Genomic DNA, 19,000 nt, shown 5'->3' with positions numbered 1-19,000 from the left:
GCGACAGTAACAGAAGCATAAGTGAAGTCTCCCACTATTTTTAATGAAGTACTTATTTACAGTAAATACTGCCCATGCCCTCTGTAAAAATACAATAAGATCAAATAAAAATACAAAAATATTTTTTATTACTGCACAATGAAAATCAGCATGAAGGATAAATAAATCAACAAACACAAACAAAATTGCCTGCTTCAGAATGTTGTACGATTCAGCATTAACTCAAAAAGCAGGTTACTGAAAGAAAATGTGGGTATTTTATGCATTCAGTCTAGCACAAATATTCAAATTAAGAGTTAAACACAAGCATACCACATAACTGTACGTTTTCTTTGTTCATGGTTTGTCGTCTTGCTTACAATCAGTGAATACTTTTGGGGTGGGGGATGGGGACCATCAGTCAATGGAAACTGTAGGGTACATGATTGATTTTTCTACTATGTACTGTACAGTGCTTTGAGATAATACTGTATAAAAAGCGCTATAAAAACGCAAATAAATAAATAAAAATGGGTTAGCGCAGACCAATCAGATAAGAAATCATGGCATTGGATAAGCTGGCATTCTGGCACCTGATCCAAAACGGTCGCTTAGTTTCAGGAACCACAACACAAAAATAAGAATTGATTTCCACTTCGCTCAGCAGTGGCGCGTTCACTATACATTCTTTCAACATATTTTGTATCCACTGATGCCCGAGTCAGGAGAAATTGTTTGCAACATGGATTAGGCATTTTAGAAGCAAATGTCTCTTCTCTTCCATCACAATTTTAATTCCCAAACTACTCTTTCCAAATTATATATCTGCAAGTTCTAGTCAGAGCTTCTGTTTCCCTTCAAACCGTATATATTGTATCAGCTGAGCCTTGACAATTATGATTGCAGGTATTTATTTCAAGTTGTTTTTGTATAAACCTTCAAATTTAAAGATGTCATTCTATGTTTGCTTTTGTTTTATATTTGAATGCTGTTTTATATGTTGAATTTTGTTTTATTTCATGCTATTTCATATTTGCGAAAAACACTGGGTTATACCAATAGCTCTAATTTTGAATTTTCATGTTTGGGGTGTGAATGTCACTGACATGCGTGTTTGTAGTCCACATATGCACAAGGGACTTATACATGAAAACAAATGATTTCTTTGGCCAAATTAATCAATTAAACCAAAACAAATCAATTATTATTACTTGTTTACTTAGCAGACACCTTTATCCAAGGCAACTTAAAGAGACTGGTGTGTGAACTATGCATCAGCTGTAGAGTCATTTACAACCACATCTTACCCAAAAGACACAGCACAATGAGGTTAACTGACTTGCTCAGGGTCAGTCAGTGAGTGAGCTGGTATTTGACCCAGGGCCCTCCTGGTTACAAGCCCTTTTTTTTAACCACTGGACCACACATGTGTTTACATTAATGGGCTATAGCAAGAGCCTACAGCTACCTGAAGAATTACCTCAGGTTTGCTACAACACGCCAAGAGCAACACGACAAGAACACCTCAAACAATAGACAAAGCCTGTTTTACACAACAGTCCCAGAATGCTTTGTTGTCAAGCTCCTCCCCTTACATCTCTCTATAACAAAAGATTATTTTACACCAAGATTTTCTGGACTGATTGTCTCAACATTTTAAAAACTTAGGCAGTCTGCTTCACTGTTGTCCAGTGTCCACTGATGAAATATATAACTGGTGAATGATGATATTTCATAATTGATAAAAAAAAAGAACTTTTCTGAACACAGTTCTTCATCTGTGAATGTGCAGAGATCAGTTTTTAGTACTGTGTAAAAACTTTAGCATTTGCAGTAATATTTGAGAGCTGTTATTTAAATGCAGAAAAATACTTTATTTTACTGTAAATGCACAATATAATATCAAGCATTATATTTTTCATAGAAATGCAAGTATGTAATAGAATATCTTTGCCACAGCTGTTGCGCTATTACCAGCACCACACCCCAAACAGGCCTATCAGCTCTTGGGCAACAGGAAAAATAAAGGTAACATTTCATAGTTATTATATTTTGAAATAACGTACACCAAACCTCATGTCATTTTTTGACAGGGACCAATAACATTTATACAAAGTGAAACAGCCCGGAGACTCATTTTCAAAGTTCAATCAATCAATCAATCTTTATTTTATATAGCACCTTTCATAGTGGACCACCCTCAGAAAGCACTTTACAAGATAGTGAGGAACAATGCACAATACATTAAATACAGTGAAATACACGCATAGTACATTAAATTCAAACAGTAAAAAAAAAAAAAAAAAGCAAATACATTAAATACAAGGCTACAGTGTGAATTCTAAACAATGTAGATGCATGCATCATACAGAATCATACAAATAAGATCGAGTGAAAAACCTGAAATAGCAATTTAGGCAACAGCTAATAACAGATATCAGGCTTAAACAGCATTGAAAGTAAAAGAGAACAAGTGGGTCTTGAGAGTTGATTTGAAGCGAGGGGGGCTATAAGCACTAGAGCTGGGAGAGAGTTCCAGAGAGTCGGGGCCATGAAGCTAAAAAAGTGCTCTCCTAGTGTGGTGCACTTTTGCTTGGGTATAGCGTGCAAGCCAGAGTCCTCAGCAATTGTGCTGAATGTTAAAAATAAAAGTTTGAATATTTTACCACTCACAGTATATATTGCCTTTTAACAGACTCGGGGTGTTTGTTTTAGTAATCTTCATCAAATCGCTAGTACCTCTGTGCAACTGCACACCTCTGATAATACAACTTTATGCCTAGCTTTATTTAACGTTAGAGCTCTCTAATACAGCACCATTAATTTAGGATTTTATTAAGGACTTTAACCAGGATATTTTAGCTTTAACTGAAACTTGGCCTGGAGCTGAGGATAATGATTCCTTGATTGAGGCCATATCCGTATCAATATTAAATCTGATTCTAAATGTTCAGAATTTTGGGGGTTATTGGATTCCTTATATTTTGTCTAGCAGGTTCAGGGTCCAACTCATAATCGTGGCCATACTTTAGATTTAATAATTTCCAATGGTCTGTTTGTTCAAAACCAGCTGTCACTAGCTATGAGGACACAAGGTTATGTCCTCAGTTGTTTTTTTTGCATCATCAATGCTGATGCTCATATAAAATTTGTGGTAAAATACAAAAGACTCGTTAATTTTCTCTGGTTTGTCATGTAACATGGATTTGGAGAGTAAATACCAAGCAGTCATATAAATATTGCCAGCTATAGCTTGAAACCTAAGTGACCTCCTTAGAAGCTCTGATGTCAGCTCTGGTGACCTTACTATTTCTGATCATCTTGCAATTCTTTTTGAGGTTATATTACCTTATGCTGCAAAGAGCCACGATCGTATAATCAAGACCAGGGTAGTTAATTCATCAACCTCTGTAAAGTTCTGTGTGGCATTTAATTTATCGCCAGTTTCTTGGTCTGTATCATTAGATGAGTCGGTTAAGACCTACAACACCTCCATGACTAACATTTTAGATACTGTAGCAAAAGAAGCACACCATGGATATGACTCTTAAGCTGAAATGTGAGGGTACTAAACTGCATGTTCATTACTCTGCATGGAAAAGCCATCAGGCTAAATATAGGAAGGCTCTGTCCCAGGCTAGTTCTTCATACTGTTCCAATCTGATTGAAACAAATAAAAATAATCCTAGCTTTCTTTTTAGTTCCATAGACAAACTTCTACCCTAACAATTGGCTCCTCTTTTAGATGCAATGACTTCTTAAAGTTTTTTCCAAAATAAAATACTTGACATTAGAGATCAGATTTTACAGACTGCTTCTATTATAGACCATTCTTTCTTACCTGAACCTATTAGACCTGAGAGAGTGAAGCTGGAGGCTTATTCTCTGATTACCTTACAAAACCTGACAGCATTAGTTCTGCATATGAGACCTACCTGATCCAATCCCTACCAAATTATTAATTATCACTTTCCTCTGGTATAGCTCTCTCTGCATTTAAGGTTGTGGTGGTAAAGCCCTTGCTCAAAAAAAAAACCTCGACCCTAAAGCCCTCAGCAACTATAGGCCAATATCCAATCTGCCATTTTTATCAAAGGTTCCATGGGAAGAGGGCTTCTTCTTGTAAAGCGCCTAATTTGTGGAATGATCTGCCTGCGTCTGTCAGGGACTATTACAATTTTTAAGTCAAGACTGAAAACACACTTTTATAAAATGGCTTTCTTGTCTTAGTGGGTTTTAGTGTAACTTTTATTATTTTATTATTATTATTATTATTATTATTATTATTATTATTATTATTATTATTATTGTATAAGGATGTGTGTATGCAAATATATGCATTTATAAATGTGTGTATTTGTGTGTGTGTGTGTCCACATAGCTGCTTCCAGACATGGGTCCCCACAGTTCATGTAAATAAGTGTGTGTATAGTATACTGTTTGAATATGTTATTTAAATGATTTGATTGTGGTAGCTGTTTTACAAATGTACTGTGGTTTGATTTTTCTACTACAGTGCTTTGAGATCATACTGTATAAAAAGAGCTATAAAAATGCAAATAAATAAATAAAAATGGGTTAGCGCAGACCAATCAAATTAAGCAATGCTGTTAGGTGTAAGCAGTGTCCTGTGGAAATTGTAGTTCCTTCCAGTATAATGTCCCACTGGAAAGGATTACATTACAATTAAAAGATACCAATACTAATCTTAATTCAGAGCTGTACATATTGAAGCTGGCAACTCTGAGTCAGTTAAAATAAGTTGTATAAATCAAAACACAATAAATAATGACTAACCTAAAAGGCTAACTTGTGTGACGATTATTTGTCCTGTTTTGAGTACTGGAAAAAATGGAAGGAAGGTATACTGTAGTTATATCAGCATTAAATATACGGTAGTAGAAACTGACGGCATTAAAAAGTGTGAAGGAGATTTTAAATATTTCAAAATAAAACAAAATACATTGTGAATTCCTTTATTTTATTACAGAAAAAAATACTGGTAACTATTTGCTGACATACAGTGGTGACGGCAATCGTTTACAAAAACAAATTGAGTGGGATTGGATTCAGTGGACATGATTGCGTTATGGTCGTTTCCAACTGAGCGCGTCGCGTCATAGTGTCAGCAACTAGTGTTTTGACGCCGTCCAGTTGCTTTCACACCAAAGGCGTTCAAATAATTAGAACGCAAGAAACGGCAAACAAGTGATGCACAAGAAGTCGAGATGTATTATTATTAACTAAAATACTTATTAATTACTACTCGTTAATGTGTGTGATGGAGCACTGTCCCTTAACATAAAAACCTAAACAGCCATAGTTAAAACAAATACATAAAAGAGCACAGCGCAAATAAGAAAAAATATCGTATTATTATTATTATTATTATATTATTATTATTATTATTATTATTATTATGAATAATAATAATAATAATAATAATAATAATAATAATAATAATAATAATAATAGCAAGCCTACCGCTGACTGTTTTCGTTTCTCTACCTTTTCATTTCCAAAGGCTGCTCCAAAAACTGCTTTTGCAGCCTGTATTTCCATGGTTTATATTTCTTACTACCGGCCCATTCTGTTTTTTTGCTTCACTTTTTTCAAGAAAACTAGTCCCGCAAGCCCTTCCATCGGTTTTTAACTACATCTGAGTCATAGTACTTTACTTGTGGTTCGCTAAAGCACTTGTAACCACAACAGAACCATTAATGTGTTGTGTGTGTATATATATATATATATATATGTTAACACTAGGGGCTACTTGTTGATGTTTGTTGTCATGCCGACGGGGGCGGGAGCTGGAGTGTAATTGGTTAGAGACAGACTTACGCCCAACGCGCACAGAAAAATAGGGCAAGGTCTATTTTTGACGCCGGCTGTTTTACTTGACGAGTCCGATGTGAATGCCTCCATAGGATGTATTCGCGCTCAGTGTGAAAGGACCTTTGTTAGTGTACCTGGATCCTCCTGATTGGCTTATTCTAAGCAGATATTCAGATTCCTGGGGCCTTTTCCCCTCACTCAGAGAAAGCAACATGGAGACAGCAGGGAAAGTGAGTGCAAAGTGTATGCATTATTTAATACAAATAATGTAAATAAGCATTTGTAGATGTTTTTAGTAAGTATTTTGTTAATGTCGTCATGCACTTTTCTTTAGAATGCATGTTGTTGTGTAATATTTAAAAACAAGTTGTTATGGTTGTCCACATGCTTAACTGTTAAATTGCTAAGCTCGGTCCTTGCAAATGCTGCATTTTGTTGATGCTGTTTTAGTTATATTTGACAGGATACTATTGTAACTGTTTTTTACAATGTGTAAATAAAACACTGATTTAACTAAATATGTTGTAAAGGAGCCATGAATTGTGCAGTTTGCCTTAAACAAATAAAAAAAAAACGGTTGGTCAACGTTAAATAAATGTAGAGTAAAGAAAAAAAGTTAAGTATTCAGTCGTATAGGCTCCGGAAATAGTTAAGTTAACTAGACATCGACTGTCAGATTCAGGGCTGCTGCCCTGACCGACAAAGTAAAGAAACTTATATGGTGACTATCATTTATACATTAATTTTTAAGATAAGAAACAAGCCGCTGTTGCTTGCACTTATAAATACCAATAATTAAAACTCAGATAGTCATAGTATTGGAGCAGTGGTTTTGATAGTTGGTGCTATGGTACTGAAATGACCTTTTCCACATTATTTGCCTTGGTTCAGCACTGCGGTGACTCTGACCAATGGCTGCATTCCTAAATTCAACGCTGAGAAGCAATAACCCTTAAAATCGTTCGTAAACTCACCGTCGAGAGCTAGTGACGCGCAGCATTGGTTCAACGAATTCACCGACTCCCGGAGCTGCTCAGCAGCTCAACAGAAAGATAACAATATTTTGGTTCGCAAGATGTATTTGTAAAATCGTTTATAAGTCGGAAAGAAGATTAATATTGAATGCTATGTTTTTATATTCCAAAAGAATATACAGTACATAGTATTGTTTCTGGCAAACTTGTTTGTGCTTTTAACTGCATTTATTGTGCAGGTTATCAAATGCAAGGCGGCTATTGCCTGGGAAGCTAAGAAACCCCTGTCTGTGGAGGAGGTGGAGGTGGCACCACCGAAGGCTCATGAAGTTCGCATTAAGGTAATTATTATTCTGTTGCATGATAGTGGTCTGTTATTCATACCAAATCTGGATGTATGTGCATTTACTAGTAACCTAACCTTATTTTGGTCAAATCCAGGCACACTATTATGCATTTTAACATTTTAAATAGATTAATAATTCCGTAGCCGTCTTCCATTGTCTGGTTTGTACAGTCCAAGAAATCCATGTTGAATGTGATGGAGCTTTCACAAATATTCTTTTGTTTCTTTCCAGGGGTTCGTTGGCATGAAACAAGACCGCGTTTGTCGATTTGTAGTGTTAATAACTTTTTTTAAATTTTTTTTATTTCAACTGTAAAATATCAAATGTGGCACAATGTATACATACATAAATGCCGTATTATACTAGCACTTATACATAATCAATCTCAAACACACAACATTTTTAGGGACAATCTCTTGTAGCAAATGTTTTTGTGGATGAGGGAAAAAAAGCCTGACTGCGTGTGTTTACAACCATAGTAAAAAGGCTAAGTGAAAACTGTGTTTGGTTTCATTTTCTGCTGTTAAACAGCTTAGCTGTCTGGTTTATTAGATCGGTTCCAGTGTGTGATAGTGCTCGAACAGAGCTAGGTTTTTGCTTGCGTGTTTGTTTATTTTTGTTAATTTAAAAATAGCGCGTCTGCCCTTAAATCCATTTCTGGGTCATAATTTTAAAAGGATTACGAACGTGAGTGAGTCTCGGCTCGTTTACAATATATATTATTTAAGAGGAGACAGTTTATCACAAATATTATTTTCATGTTCATTGTGGTGTAAGAATGAGCAGCTGACTACATTGTATATTTAAACTTGTGTTTTTGCTAACCAGATCATTGCTACTGGAGTGTGTCACACAGATGCTTACACTCTGAGCGGAGCTGATCCTGAGGGTCTCTTCCCTGTGATTCTGGGACATGAAGGAGCTGGAATTGTGGAGAGTGTTGGTGAGGGAGTGACCAAATTTAAACCAGGTAAATCATCCAGCCATGTACTGCAAGGTTAGAAACTTACTAGTCCTTATGTGGATTGCCTAATTTGTAATCAACAACAGTTGGGGTCCCTAAAAGTATTAGGCTTAAATTGTATTTTCCTAATAAACACTGTTAGTATTGAATTAATCTATTTAACAAAGGCATTTTAGTAAACGCTCCTACAGATCGATCAATCACCTGTTTGCATCTCTTTACTGAGCGACTATTGTACTGTGTGCTGAGAAACTGATACAAATAATGTTTATGTACAAAAATGCTGGCTGGTTCGTTGAGTTGGGGGTTACAGCCTGTGAATGATTAATAACTGAATTACTACCTGCAGTAATTAATGTACTCGCGTGCACACACAGTCTTCACTAAAGTCCAATTTAAAGAACATACGTTTCACTTTAGCCCTCAATATGAATTTGTTAGCTAGGTGGTTGATTTTTTTTTTTTAATTAGCAGTGGGAGAAATCCGCTTCAGCAAGTACAGTAGAATCTGTCAGAAGTGACGGATGCTGAATTTACAAGGTTTGATAGCATACAAAATGCAAAATAAAAACAAGGGAAATGTAGTTCTTTTCAAGAAAGCTGGGGGTCTTGGTATAAATGAATTTTAATATGTGGATTGCCTTCTGGTGTGTTTTTGTTTTGTTGGTTTTTTTTTCTTTTTTTTTTCTTTGCAGATTTTTCATTCTTGGCCCTCATGCAATTGGGACAGTTTTGAAAAAATGTTTGCTATATTTTTTTAAAATACACACTTATGAAAAACTGAACTATATTATTTCAGTAGAACTTAAATAACAATGTGTTTACAATTGTAGCATTATAACAAGGTAGATTTACAACATAACACCTTCTAATGGCTGCATTATAGTACCATTATAATAATTGTACAAGTATATCACTTTTTAGAATTTTTTTTTTGTGTGATAGATTTCAAAGCATGCACCCTTCAAACTCTCATCAATGCTGATGTCTTTATCTAGCACATATACATCAGAAAAGTTGTGTTGCAAATTTTTCAAACACGTCATATACCTTATCTTCCGCAGTTTCAGGTACGGGTCTATATCGCAGTTATATATGCATTATTATCTGTGACATGTAGGTACAATAAATAACTCAATCAGTCATGTTGACCATTACCAATCCTGACAAGGTTTCCTTACAACCCCATGTAACACCAACAAATAAATACATATCCCCATCTCATTCTCTGTAGATACAGGCATCCATTTTGTACTCCCAGCTGTGCTATCTATTGATGGGCCAGTCTGTCAAGCACATGTCTTGGGGACTGCTGCCACCTGCCAGTAAAAAAAACAAAACTGCAGACAATTTGACCATATAGTCTGCTTATTTACTGAAGCACATAAAAAGACGTGTTAAACTTTGCAGGTGTTCATATAACGCCCTGCACGCTATTCTTATGGGGGTGACAAATTTGGACTCGCATGCGCCATGTGGAAATTGCGGGGTAAACAACTGGGTGGTTGAAAGTCGGAGTGTAAATGGTCGTTCACACCGGGCACGGCGCGCATGCCGCTTCCTTGCGTGTTGCTCTGCAGTCGCCGCAGACCGCAGTTCCCACCGAAAGCGGCAGGGGAAAGTCAGTGGGCGGTCTGTTACGTCATGGCTGCATGTACAAGCAACAAACTGTAATTGCCAGCGGGAAGTGACAACTGTTTTTATACAGAAGACACAATCTTAATAAATTTCAAGTAATGCGCGAAATATATATAAAAAACCTAGTTTTACCCAAAATATCAGGCAGTTATGGTGTTTAAAATAAAAACATGTTGCTTTTAAAAATGCATTTATTTATTTTGTCTGGTTTGCAGGGTATAGGCAAAGACAGTGAGTTAAATGTATTATTATGCGTTTATATTGTTGAGCATTAACACATGATTAAAAATGCAACTACTGCCATCCCATCATATTAAACTTTTTTTTTGGGGGGGGGGTTGCGCGTCAAATATCACAGGCAAGGTGAGGGAATGTCGGATTATAGCAGTGCAGAATATTGTGTGCTTTATGATAAGCAGTACACAAATATCTCGATAAAGAATAAACAACAATTATGGGAAAGTATAAGGAAATCGGAAAGTAAGCACTATCGGTATGTTAAAATAAACACACTGTTTTGACTACAGGTTTTCATTAAATGTCCGTGTGTAGCTTCTAGAAAGTGCATGCCATGAGATACCGTGACCCATTTATATATATATATATATATACACACACACACACACACACACACACACACACACACACACACACACACACACACACACACACACACACACACACACACACACACACACACACACACACACACACACACACACACACACACACACACACACACACTGAACTACAAAACAAAATCACTTATCTAATTACATCCAGTAGCATACGCAGGTAAGTGGTATAGTGTTTACAGCAAATTAAATTGGCAAACGGTTTTGTCAATCATATGTTGGTATGTGTGTTTTTCCCCAATAAGGTCTGATGTTACTGCATTGACAGTACCATCTACCTTTGTTTACTGTATTGTTTATTAAAAAAGATACATTTTATTTGTTAGAAATGTTAGCTAAATGTTGACTTGCCAAGCTTAACAATAAATAAATAAATAAACAAATTTGTTTGTTAAACCCAGATTTAACATGTCAGCTAAATGTTCGGGGGGGGGGTTGAGGTTCAACAAAATGTATGCTAAGAAAAGGGGGTGCCATATAAAAAGTTGGTTTACAAGTAACAACTTTATTATGCATATATTGTGTTGTTTTAAGCAGTTTATAGCGATAGTGTTCATAACTGTTTATTTGTTATAAAATGTGTAGTAAAACATGGCCTATTTTTTGATCTCTTAGTACAAGTGGCCCCCTTTGCTAATAACATCTTCAGTTGTGCTTTTTTTTTTTTTGTTTGTTTTTGTGGTGGGGAGTCACAACCCAGTATAAATCTTTACATATTGTTTTTAATTACTTTACACTTCCTGTAAAGATGCAACGCGTTTCTTTAAAATCACATGCCCAGTAAACTTTGCATCCCGCGCAGAGGGAGAGCACAAATGTAAAATGTCATTAAGTGGGGTTGGCGTTGCAGGGGTGATGAAATGAGGTTTCAGTTTAGAGTTTTGTAAGCATTAGAAATGTTTATTCACCACTGCTACACCATGTTAGAAAATTGACTTTTACTGCATTTTTTTTTTTTTTTTTTAACGCAAGACTGTGAATGTGAGAGTATAGTTGTACATTTGTTTTAAGTACTCGCCCAGAGGATTGCGGAAACACAAACATTGAGTCCTCATCAGATTTAATTCACCTCGTTCGAGCGCGAGTTTCTAACCCTGTACTGTCTACAGATTACTCTACCTCTTCTGCTTTCCTGCTTGTTTTAAACCATTACTAGAGTCTTTGATTTCTGAGAATGTTTCTTCTTAGGGGACAAAGTGATCCCTCTATACATTCCACAATGTGGAGAGTGCAAGTTCTGCAAGAATCCCAAGACCAACCTGTGTCAAAAGATCAGGTAAGCAGCCTGTCATAAATTCTGAGTACATACTACAGTGCTCTCCCTTTATAACGCTGTATTCCGCCTTATAACGTGAATATAAGTTCTTGTGAAATGGCATTATGTGGCGAATGGGAGCCATGACCATATCTCTTTATAACCTGTTTCATGGTATAAAGGGCCACCTTATGATGAGGGAGCACTACACTTTTGTATAGTATCACCAGATTTCAAAGTGTTTTATGCATTGATTAACACAGATAGCTGTAACAGATTTTGTCACTGAGGGTTGTTTCAATCATATCTTTTTTCTGTATTGGCAGGATTACCCAGGGTCAAGGTTTGATGCCTGATAAGACGTCCAGGTTTACCTGCAAGGGGAAGTCCATCTACCACTTCATGGGGACCAGCACTTTCTCCGAGTACACTGTAGTGGCTGATATCTCAGTGGCCAAGGTGGATGACTCTGCCCCACTTGACAAAGTCTGCCTGCTCGGCTGTGGCATTTCCACTGGGTACGGAGCTGCACTCAACACCGCCAAGGTTACTGCTGCATTTTAGTTTTTGGGGTTTAAAGGATTCCTGCAGTGCCTTTGTTGTTGTTTAAGTATCATATACAGTACCTATAGAAAGTCTATACCCCCTTGAACTTTTTTCACATTTTGTCAGTGCCTCAATTTCATGCATTTAAATGATGATTTTTTTCCACTTATCTACACACCATAAACTACACTGTTAAGGGTAAAAAAGTTTTTATTGAGAAAAAAAATTATATTAATACAAAACTGAAAGATCATAATTTGGATAAGTCTCCACCCCCCTGAGTTAGTGGAAGCACCTTTAGTAGCAATTACAGCTTTGCGTCTGTTGGGATAGGTCTCTACCAACTTTGCATACCTAGATTTGGCAATATTTGACCATTCTTCTTTACAAAACTGTTCAAGCTCTGTCAAGTTCCTTGGGGAGTGTTGATGGACAGCAGTCTTCAAGTCATGCCACAAATTTTCGATTGGATTTAGGTCGGGGCTCTGACTGGGCCACTCAAGGACATTTACCTTTTTGTTCCTTAGCCACTCCAGTGTAGCTTTGGCTGAGTGCTTTGGGTCATTGACAATGATCCTAAACATACAAGCAGATCTACAAAGGAATGGCTGTAGTAGAAGAAATTCAGGAATGGATTAGTCAAAGTCCGGACCTAAACGACATCAAAATGGTGTGGCAGGACCTGAAGCGAGCTGTCCATGCAAGGAAGCCCTCAAATGTCACCGAACTGAAGCAGTTTTGTAAGGAGGAATGGGCCACTGACTCAAAACCGATGTGAGAGACTGATCAACAATTACAAGAAACGCTTAGTTGTCATTGCTGCTCAAGGGGGTGCCACTAGTTACTGAATCTAAAAGTTCACATACTTTTTCACACGTGGATAAATAAATATTGAAAAAGTATCATGTTTTTTTGTCATCTGTTTAATCAGGTTATCTTCATCTATTATTAGGACTTAGATTAAGGTCTAATAACATTTTAGGTTTGAAATATGTGAAAATCCTAAGGGGTTCACAAACTTTCTCAGCACTGTAGGTGTTCACGGGTGTTAGTGAGGATTAGAGCGTGGATAATTAATGTCGATGTTCGAGGTGAGGGTTTTTACTGCTGTGGTATTGTATGTATATGTAAAGCGTTATTGTAGTGCAAGGCAGTTTATGTATCCGTGTATTGTGTATGTTGTGAAAGCAGCGACTCAATCTACAACTACGGTATTTTTATATATATATATATATATATATATATATATATATATATATATATATATATATATATATATATATATATAATAAAAAAAATATATATATAAATTGTATTTTGTTTGAATGTTTTTTAGTCATGTGCTGGTTTTTGTTCCTGGATTTTGTTTATTGTTTTGTAGTTATGATTAAAGTGCACATTTGCGTTTTTAAACCTTGCAGCTTTCGTTTGTTTGAGTCTACTCCTGGTTAATAGCTTGCCAGTGATGTCATCATGTTCACAAGCAATACATTTTTTATTTTATTTTCTTAACGGTTTTGAACAGACACAAGTGAGTACTTGGTGAGTTTTTTCACAGGACTTTGTTATCCAATCAAAGTTAAAACCTTGTGAATTTAAATCATATCAACCCATGTTAAATATATACTGTAGTAAGTTACATTGTTTCTTCAGGGGCTCTCCTCTTCTCCCACTCCCCCCTGTCTACAGGTTGAACCAGGCTCTACCTGCGCTGTGTTTGGTCTGGGAGCAGTGGGTTTGGCTACCATAATGGGATGTAAGGCAGCAGGAGCCTCTCGGATCATTGCAGTCGATATCAATAAAGACAAGTTTGAGAAGGCAAAGGAGTTTGGAGCCACAGAGTGCGTTAACCCCCAGGATCACAGCAAACCTGTCCAGGAGGTGCTGGTTGAAATGACGGACGGAGGGGTGGACTATTCATTTGAGTGCATCGGCAACGTCGGGGTTATGGTGAGTTCCTATCAAACTGAGCTGTCCTCTTAATATTTTGTTGGTGTTTGAAGCAAAGGTGGAATTGGGACTACAACCAGTGCATTATTTGGATTTATTACACGAACTGCGTTTAGAGTTCTGCAATCCCAGAATTTAATAGGACAATCCACTGAAACTGTGTTCCAGAGGTCTGCCCTGGAGGCGTGTCACAAAGGCTGGGGAACTAGTGTTATCATTGGTGTGGCAGCATCGGGACAAGAGATCTCAACCCGTCCTTTCCAGCTGGTCACAGGACGCACATGGAAGGGAACTGCCTTTGGAGGTGAGAATACATATCTAGTTGCCCATGTCTGTTTTGTACACCTAATTCTGCTTCAGAATCTGGTTTGTTTAATATTTGTTTATATTAGTGATGGGCACCAATTTTTTTATGTCCAGACGACCAAAAAAAAAAAAATTCAATGCAAACTATGCAGGCGACTGTTGATGTATCATGGAGGCACAACCAATCTGTGCGGTCACTTGACAAACTTTTCATATTATTAATATTTTTAGTAGTAGTAAAATGGGACTGATATCCTGTTTTGGAACGGTGACTGTTGAATAAAGCTTTGTTTTGCCTAAATCTGCTGCAGTTAGTGCTGCTGCAATGCAAGCTTACTGTATATATCGCAAGCAGCATCAATTACGTGTAAATAAGCATGTTTTTATTGAAATTATAAAAATGATTACTGTTTTATATAACTTATATTAATTGCTCATCCATTTATATGGCTTACCTGTAAAATAGGATTTTCAAATCAATATAAACTAATGGCTATGGTGATGTCACCAGTAAATTAGTACTATCAAAGGTTTAAACCTTTGCTCGGTAATGTGTTCCGAACATTTTGAAGGTCAAAATGTACCAAGACCTTGTTTTTTTTTCTCTGTATATTTATGAAGCAAAGCACCACTAAGTTAAAGTAAGTTATTGCTTTTTCTATGTAAATATTTGTTAACTTTTTATGTTAATGTGTTTAAGATATATAATTAAATAAATATGATTGTCTCTGATACAGCTGGTTGTAGTATTCACGTGTCCCCAGTAATAGAAACTGGTAGGGCAGCACACTGCAGTAAATCCTTTAAATTTTGAGCAGATCAATAAGGTAAAATACTTGATATCCATTTGTTTTAAAAAACGTAGAACAGCGCGTTTCAACAAACACATCAGCGTGTTCATCAGGTTACAAACTATCAATGTTAGCATCACCACGATTCATTGTGTTTTATATTCTTTGTCTATTAGCAACATCATCAATTGCATGATCATTAATTAGCCAACATTTAAGTTAACAATCAAACTTTTTTTTTTTTTTTTTTAAGTCAAACTTTAACAACATACAACAACACCTGATCAACATTCATTCAACAGTACAACTCAACTTCAATACAAATTAGATGTTAATTAATAGTGCTAGTTCATAAGAGTTCAGTTCTAGCATCTCACTGAGACCATTAGGTTCAAACATATTTAATGTGTGTATCAAGAAGGCTTCTCTAATAATTGATTAACAATATTACTGCCTCTTTACTAATAGTCACCTTTTCCATCCCTATAAACTTAAGGCTCGCCGAAGATCCCCACGGTTGATTGCTTTATAATGTCAGGATATTGCACATATTATTATTACTTATAGCCACTTTTATGTTCTGCAATTCTGATTTTTAGATTACATTTCGTTTGTCCTACATAAATAAGATCACAAGCACATTTCAGCAAAATTTAAAGGATCTACTAGAGTGTGCTGCCAGACAGGTTTCTATTACTGGGAACAAGTGGATATTACAACCAGCTGTGTCAGAGACAATTATACTTAACTGTCTGTTCCTTTGAAGTAAGCACCGCGTCACGGTAAACTTTTTGTGCACGAAGACTTTCTAAAACATATATGTAAAATAATAAAAATTAGAACCGTGCCAAAAGCTCTCTGACAAATATCCTACTCGTTTAAAAGAGGTTATTCTTGCTAAAGGTGCCTCAACTACCTATTTTCATTTTCTATGTTAGGGTATGAATACTTTTGAATTAGCATTTTTGGAATTTTGCAAGTTTCTATTTCTGGCAACTTATTTTTTTTCCTCATCCACAAAAGTTAAACTTGCGCTAAAATTTACTTTTTTTTTTTTTTTTTTTTTTTTTTTTAATTTGTTTTTGAGAAATTTCTAGAAATTAGGAATTTCCATTGGGGTATGTAAACTTTTGAATACAACTGTGTATATCTCTTAACATCTTATGAAAGAAAAAAAAAAGTGGTAGATTGTATGCAAAATTAAATGGGGCAGTATGATCTACTCTTGCTTATTTATGGCACCAGAAGCTCCTGGCCCTGCAGGTCAACCTCCAGTGAGGCAGCTCTGAGCTTGACTCGCTCCTGTTATGCAGCGCTCTCGGTATGCAGGTCGTTCATTAGAAAGCACCACATAACGCTCTGGAGCGCTCTGCCTATTGAACACACCCCAAGAAAAGACAAGACATGTTGTCTAAGGAAATGCAGCTCTCTATTTGCCAGCAATTCCAAACCCTAGTTTCACAGTCTGAGAGCCTCTGTAGAAAGGCCCACCCCTACAGAAATGTTGCTAGGAGACAGCAACACAAGGGGAGAGAGAGAGTGGCTTCAGCAGTCTTTTAGGGAGCTCAGCCCAGTGTCAGGACTTTAGTTGCTGTGTCTTTTTTTTTCATTACTGGTAAGATTAACATAAGATTTTACTAGAGCCAAGTCAAATTATTATTATTATTATTTTTTTTTTTTTTTTGATGTGTTTACATTGTCTTGTTGTTTGTAACAAACATTTATTGCTGGAGCTAATCGGGATTGACAAAATAGAACTTTGTCACAAAGGTGCAATCCAAACTTATTTTTTAGCGTTGGTCAAAGTGTAAATATCCATGTAATTATTTATAATATGCATGCGCGCACACATGTAAATGTGAATCCTGTCACCCAGTTTTTTTTACAGCTCTGTTGTAATTTTTTGCAGTGAATAAAGTTGTTTGGATGACCATCTTTAAAAAAAAAAAAAAAAAAACATTTTACATTAAAACATGTATGGGCCTCTTAGTATTTTATAATGTAATGTGCTGGTGTGCATTTGATTTAAATGCATCCAATTTATACAAACGTTATTCACATAAAATATAAAACACAATAACAGTGAAAAAGTTAACCGTGGTGTACTCACCATCTATTAGTTTATTTTGCTTGTAGCTAATTAAAAACAATCTTTAGACTTTGTTTGTTTGTTTGTTTGTTTTTTAGAAGGCAGTTAAATTTTCTTTAAAACTCCCCAGTATTCTCTCGTCAGATTAAGTTAAAATTGTATTGCATGTCGAAACAAGCAGATGTATGTGGAGGTGGTCCTATCTGTGCCTCTACTTTCTAATAAGGACTGTCTTTCACGTGTGGTGTGTTTTTTTTTTTTTTAAACAGGGTTTAAGAGTGTGGAGAGCGTACCGAAGCTGGTGGCTGATTACATGGCAAAGAAAATAAAGGTGGATGAGTTCATCACCCACACTCTGCCCTTTGATAAAGTAAATGAGGGGTTTGACCTGATGCATGCTGGAAAAAGGTAAAATACCAGATAAGCAAGATGAAATAAAACATTAAAAATGGTGATCTTTCCACCTGCTTACCCTACTGTTCTGTAAACTAGTTACTAATGAGTGTAACATGTTCACTATTGAAATGCCAAGGGAAATCCTAGAGGATTACAGAAATGTTCCCCAATACAAAACTATTTTAACACCACCACTGTATTGTGTAACCAATTCTAAAACAATTTAAAGGAGTGGTAAACACATTTTTAAAATCAATGTCTTGTCTCATTAACACAGATTCAATGCACAGTAAGTTATATTAATAAAGCTAATAAATAAGGGGTATGAAAGTGGATTTAAAGCTTTGATTAGTACCCCTTTTTTAAAGGCTCATGTGCATGGGATTCTGTCCAGTTCTAGAGTAGTGTTCGATGTAATTGGAGTTACCTCTTGTTTTAAATTAGGAAATGTTAAGTTTCCACATTCTAAAATATTAACATAATATTGTGTAATGATGTGAAAAAAAGGCAAACTGAATTAAAAATCGGCCTAAAATTATGTTTTTGTTTTCTTTTGCAGCATCCGATCGGTTTTGACGTTTTGATTTCCCTGCCAGTGGCCACGAGTACAGTTGCCTTCTCATGTTCCAGCTTGTTTTAAATATTTTGCAATAATGAACTGCCCTAATCCAAACAGCACTTAATAACAGATCCTGTTTCTTACACTGATTGGTCACTATTTCACATCAGCAATTTTCTTGGATTGTGGGAGTTGTTATAGAAAAATCTGAACTTTTGCTGCAACCTGTCTGAATTAGTAAATTGTATTAAATTACCACACTTGGAGGTTTAGCATTCTCTAAAGATGGCTTTTCAATTCTCCTAAGGTTGTCATGTTGTTGTCTTCTGACATGTATTCTTTCTGCATGTCTATTACCAGCATCACTGTTAGTAGCAGTTAATTAATGCTACCAGGGTTTACTTGACAAAAGGGTTAGAATTATTTATTTTTTCACTTAACGTGGTTAAACGTTTTTCTGACAATTTTCACATTGGACAGAAAGCAACCAACAATGGTTTGAATTTGCACTCATTTTGCTTTATATTAAACAAAAAGCAGTTACGAATCCTAAATAAAAATGAAGTTGAAATTTCAAAAAGTTTGATGTGTAATACATATATAGGTACACGTTACTGAAATTGGATGTTTGTTAGGTTTTAGTATCTAAAGGATTTACATGTCTTTCAGGTAACCATACCGCTGCCAGATATTTTCAAGGCTCAACCATGCATAGCTGAGGTTTCAGTATTGGTCT

The 19,000-nt window shown here is 36.0% G+C and overlaps 1 protein-coding gene across 1 annotated transcript; it reads left to right on the top strand.

Annotated features, from left to right (window-relative positions):
- The first annotated feature begins 5,852 nt into the window (after positions 1-5,852).
- Positions 5,853-18,844, top strand: LOC121295742 (alcohol dehydrogenase class-3). The gene is made up of 9 exons (XM_041220749.1): positions 5,853-6,044; positions 7,028-7,129; positions 7,964-8,105; positions 11,561-11,648; positions 11,954-12,173; positions 13,863-14,123; positions 14,292-14,427; positions 17,579-17,717; positions 18,265-18,844. Exons 1-9 carry the CDS (start codon positions 6,027-6,029, stop codon positions 18,287-18,289), a joined length of 1,131 nt encoding a protein of 376 aa, XP_041076683.1. The 5' UTR covers positions 5,853-6,026; the 3' UTR covers positions 18,290-18,844.
- The last annotated feature ends 156 nt before the right edge of the window (positions 18,845-19,000 follow it).

This window comes from Polyodon spathula, chromosome 2, assembly GCF_017654505.1.
Source record: "Polyodon spathula isolate WHYD16114869_AA chromosome 2, ASM1765450v1, whole genome shotgun sequence".
Taxonomy (NCBI): Eukaryota; Metazoa; Chordata; class Actinopteri; order Acipenseriformes; family Polyodontidae; genus Polyodon; species Polyodon spathula.
Note: the sequence above shows the minus strand (reverse complement) of the source record. Positions and strands in the feature narration are given on the sequence as shown.

What these genes read in the sequence shown, in the direction of transcription:
- LOC121295742 (XM_041220749.1), top strand. An exon ending in TCGGCAACGTCGGGGTTATG is followed by an intron (nt 14,124 to 14,291) that starts GTGAGTTCCTAT and finishes ACTGTGTTCCAG; the next exon opens with AGGTCTGCCCTGGAGGCGTG. An exon ending in GAAGGGAACTGCCTTTGGAG is followed by an intron (nt 14,428 to 17,578) that starts GTGAGAATACAT and finishes TTTTTTAAACAG; the next exon opens with GGTTTAAGAGTGTGGAGAGC.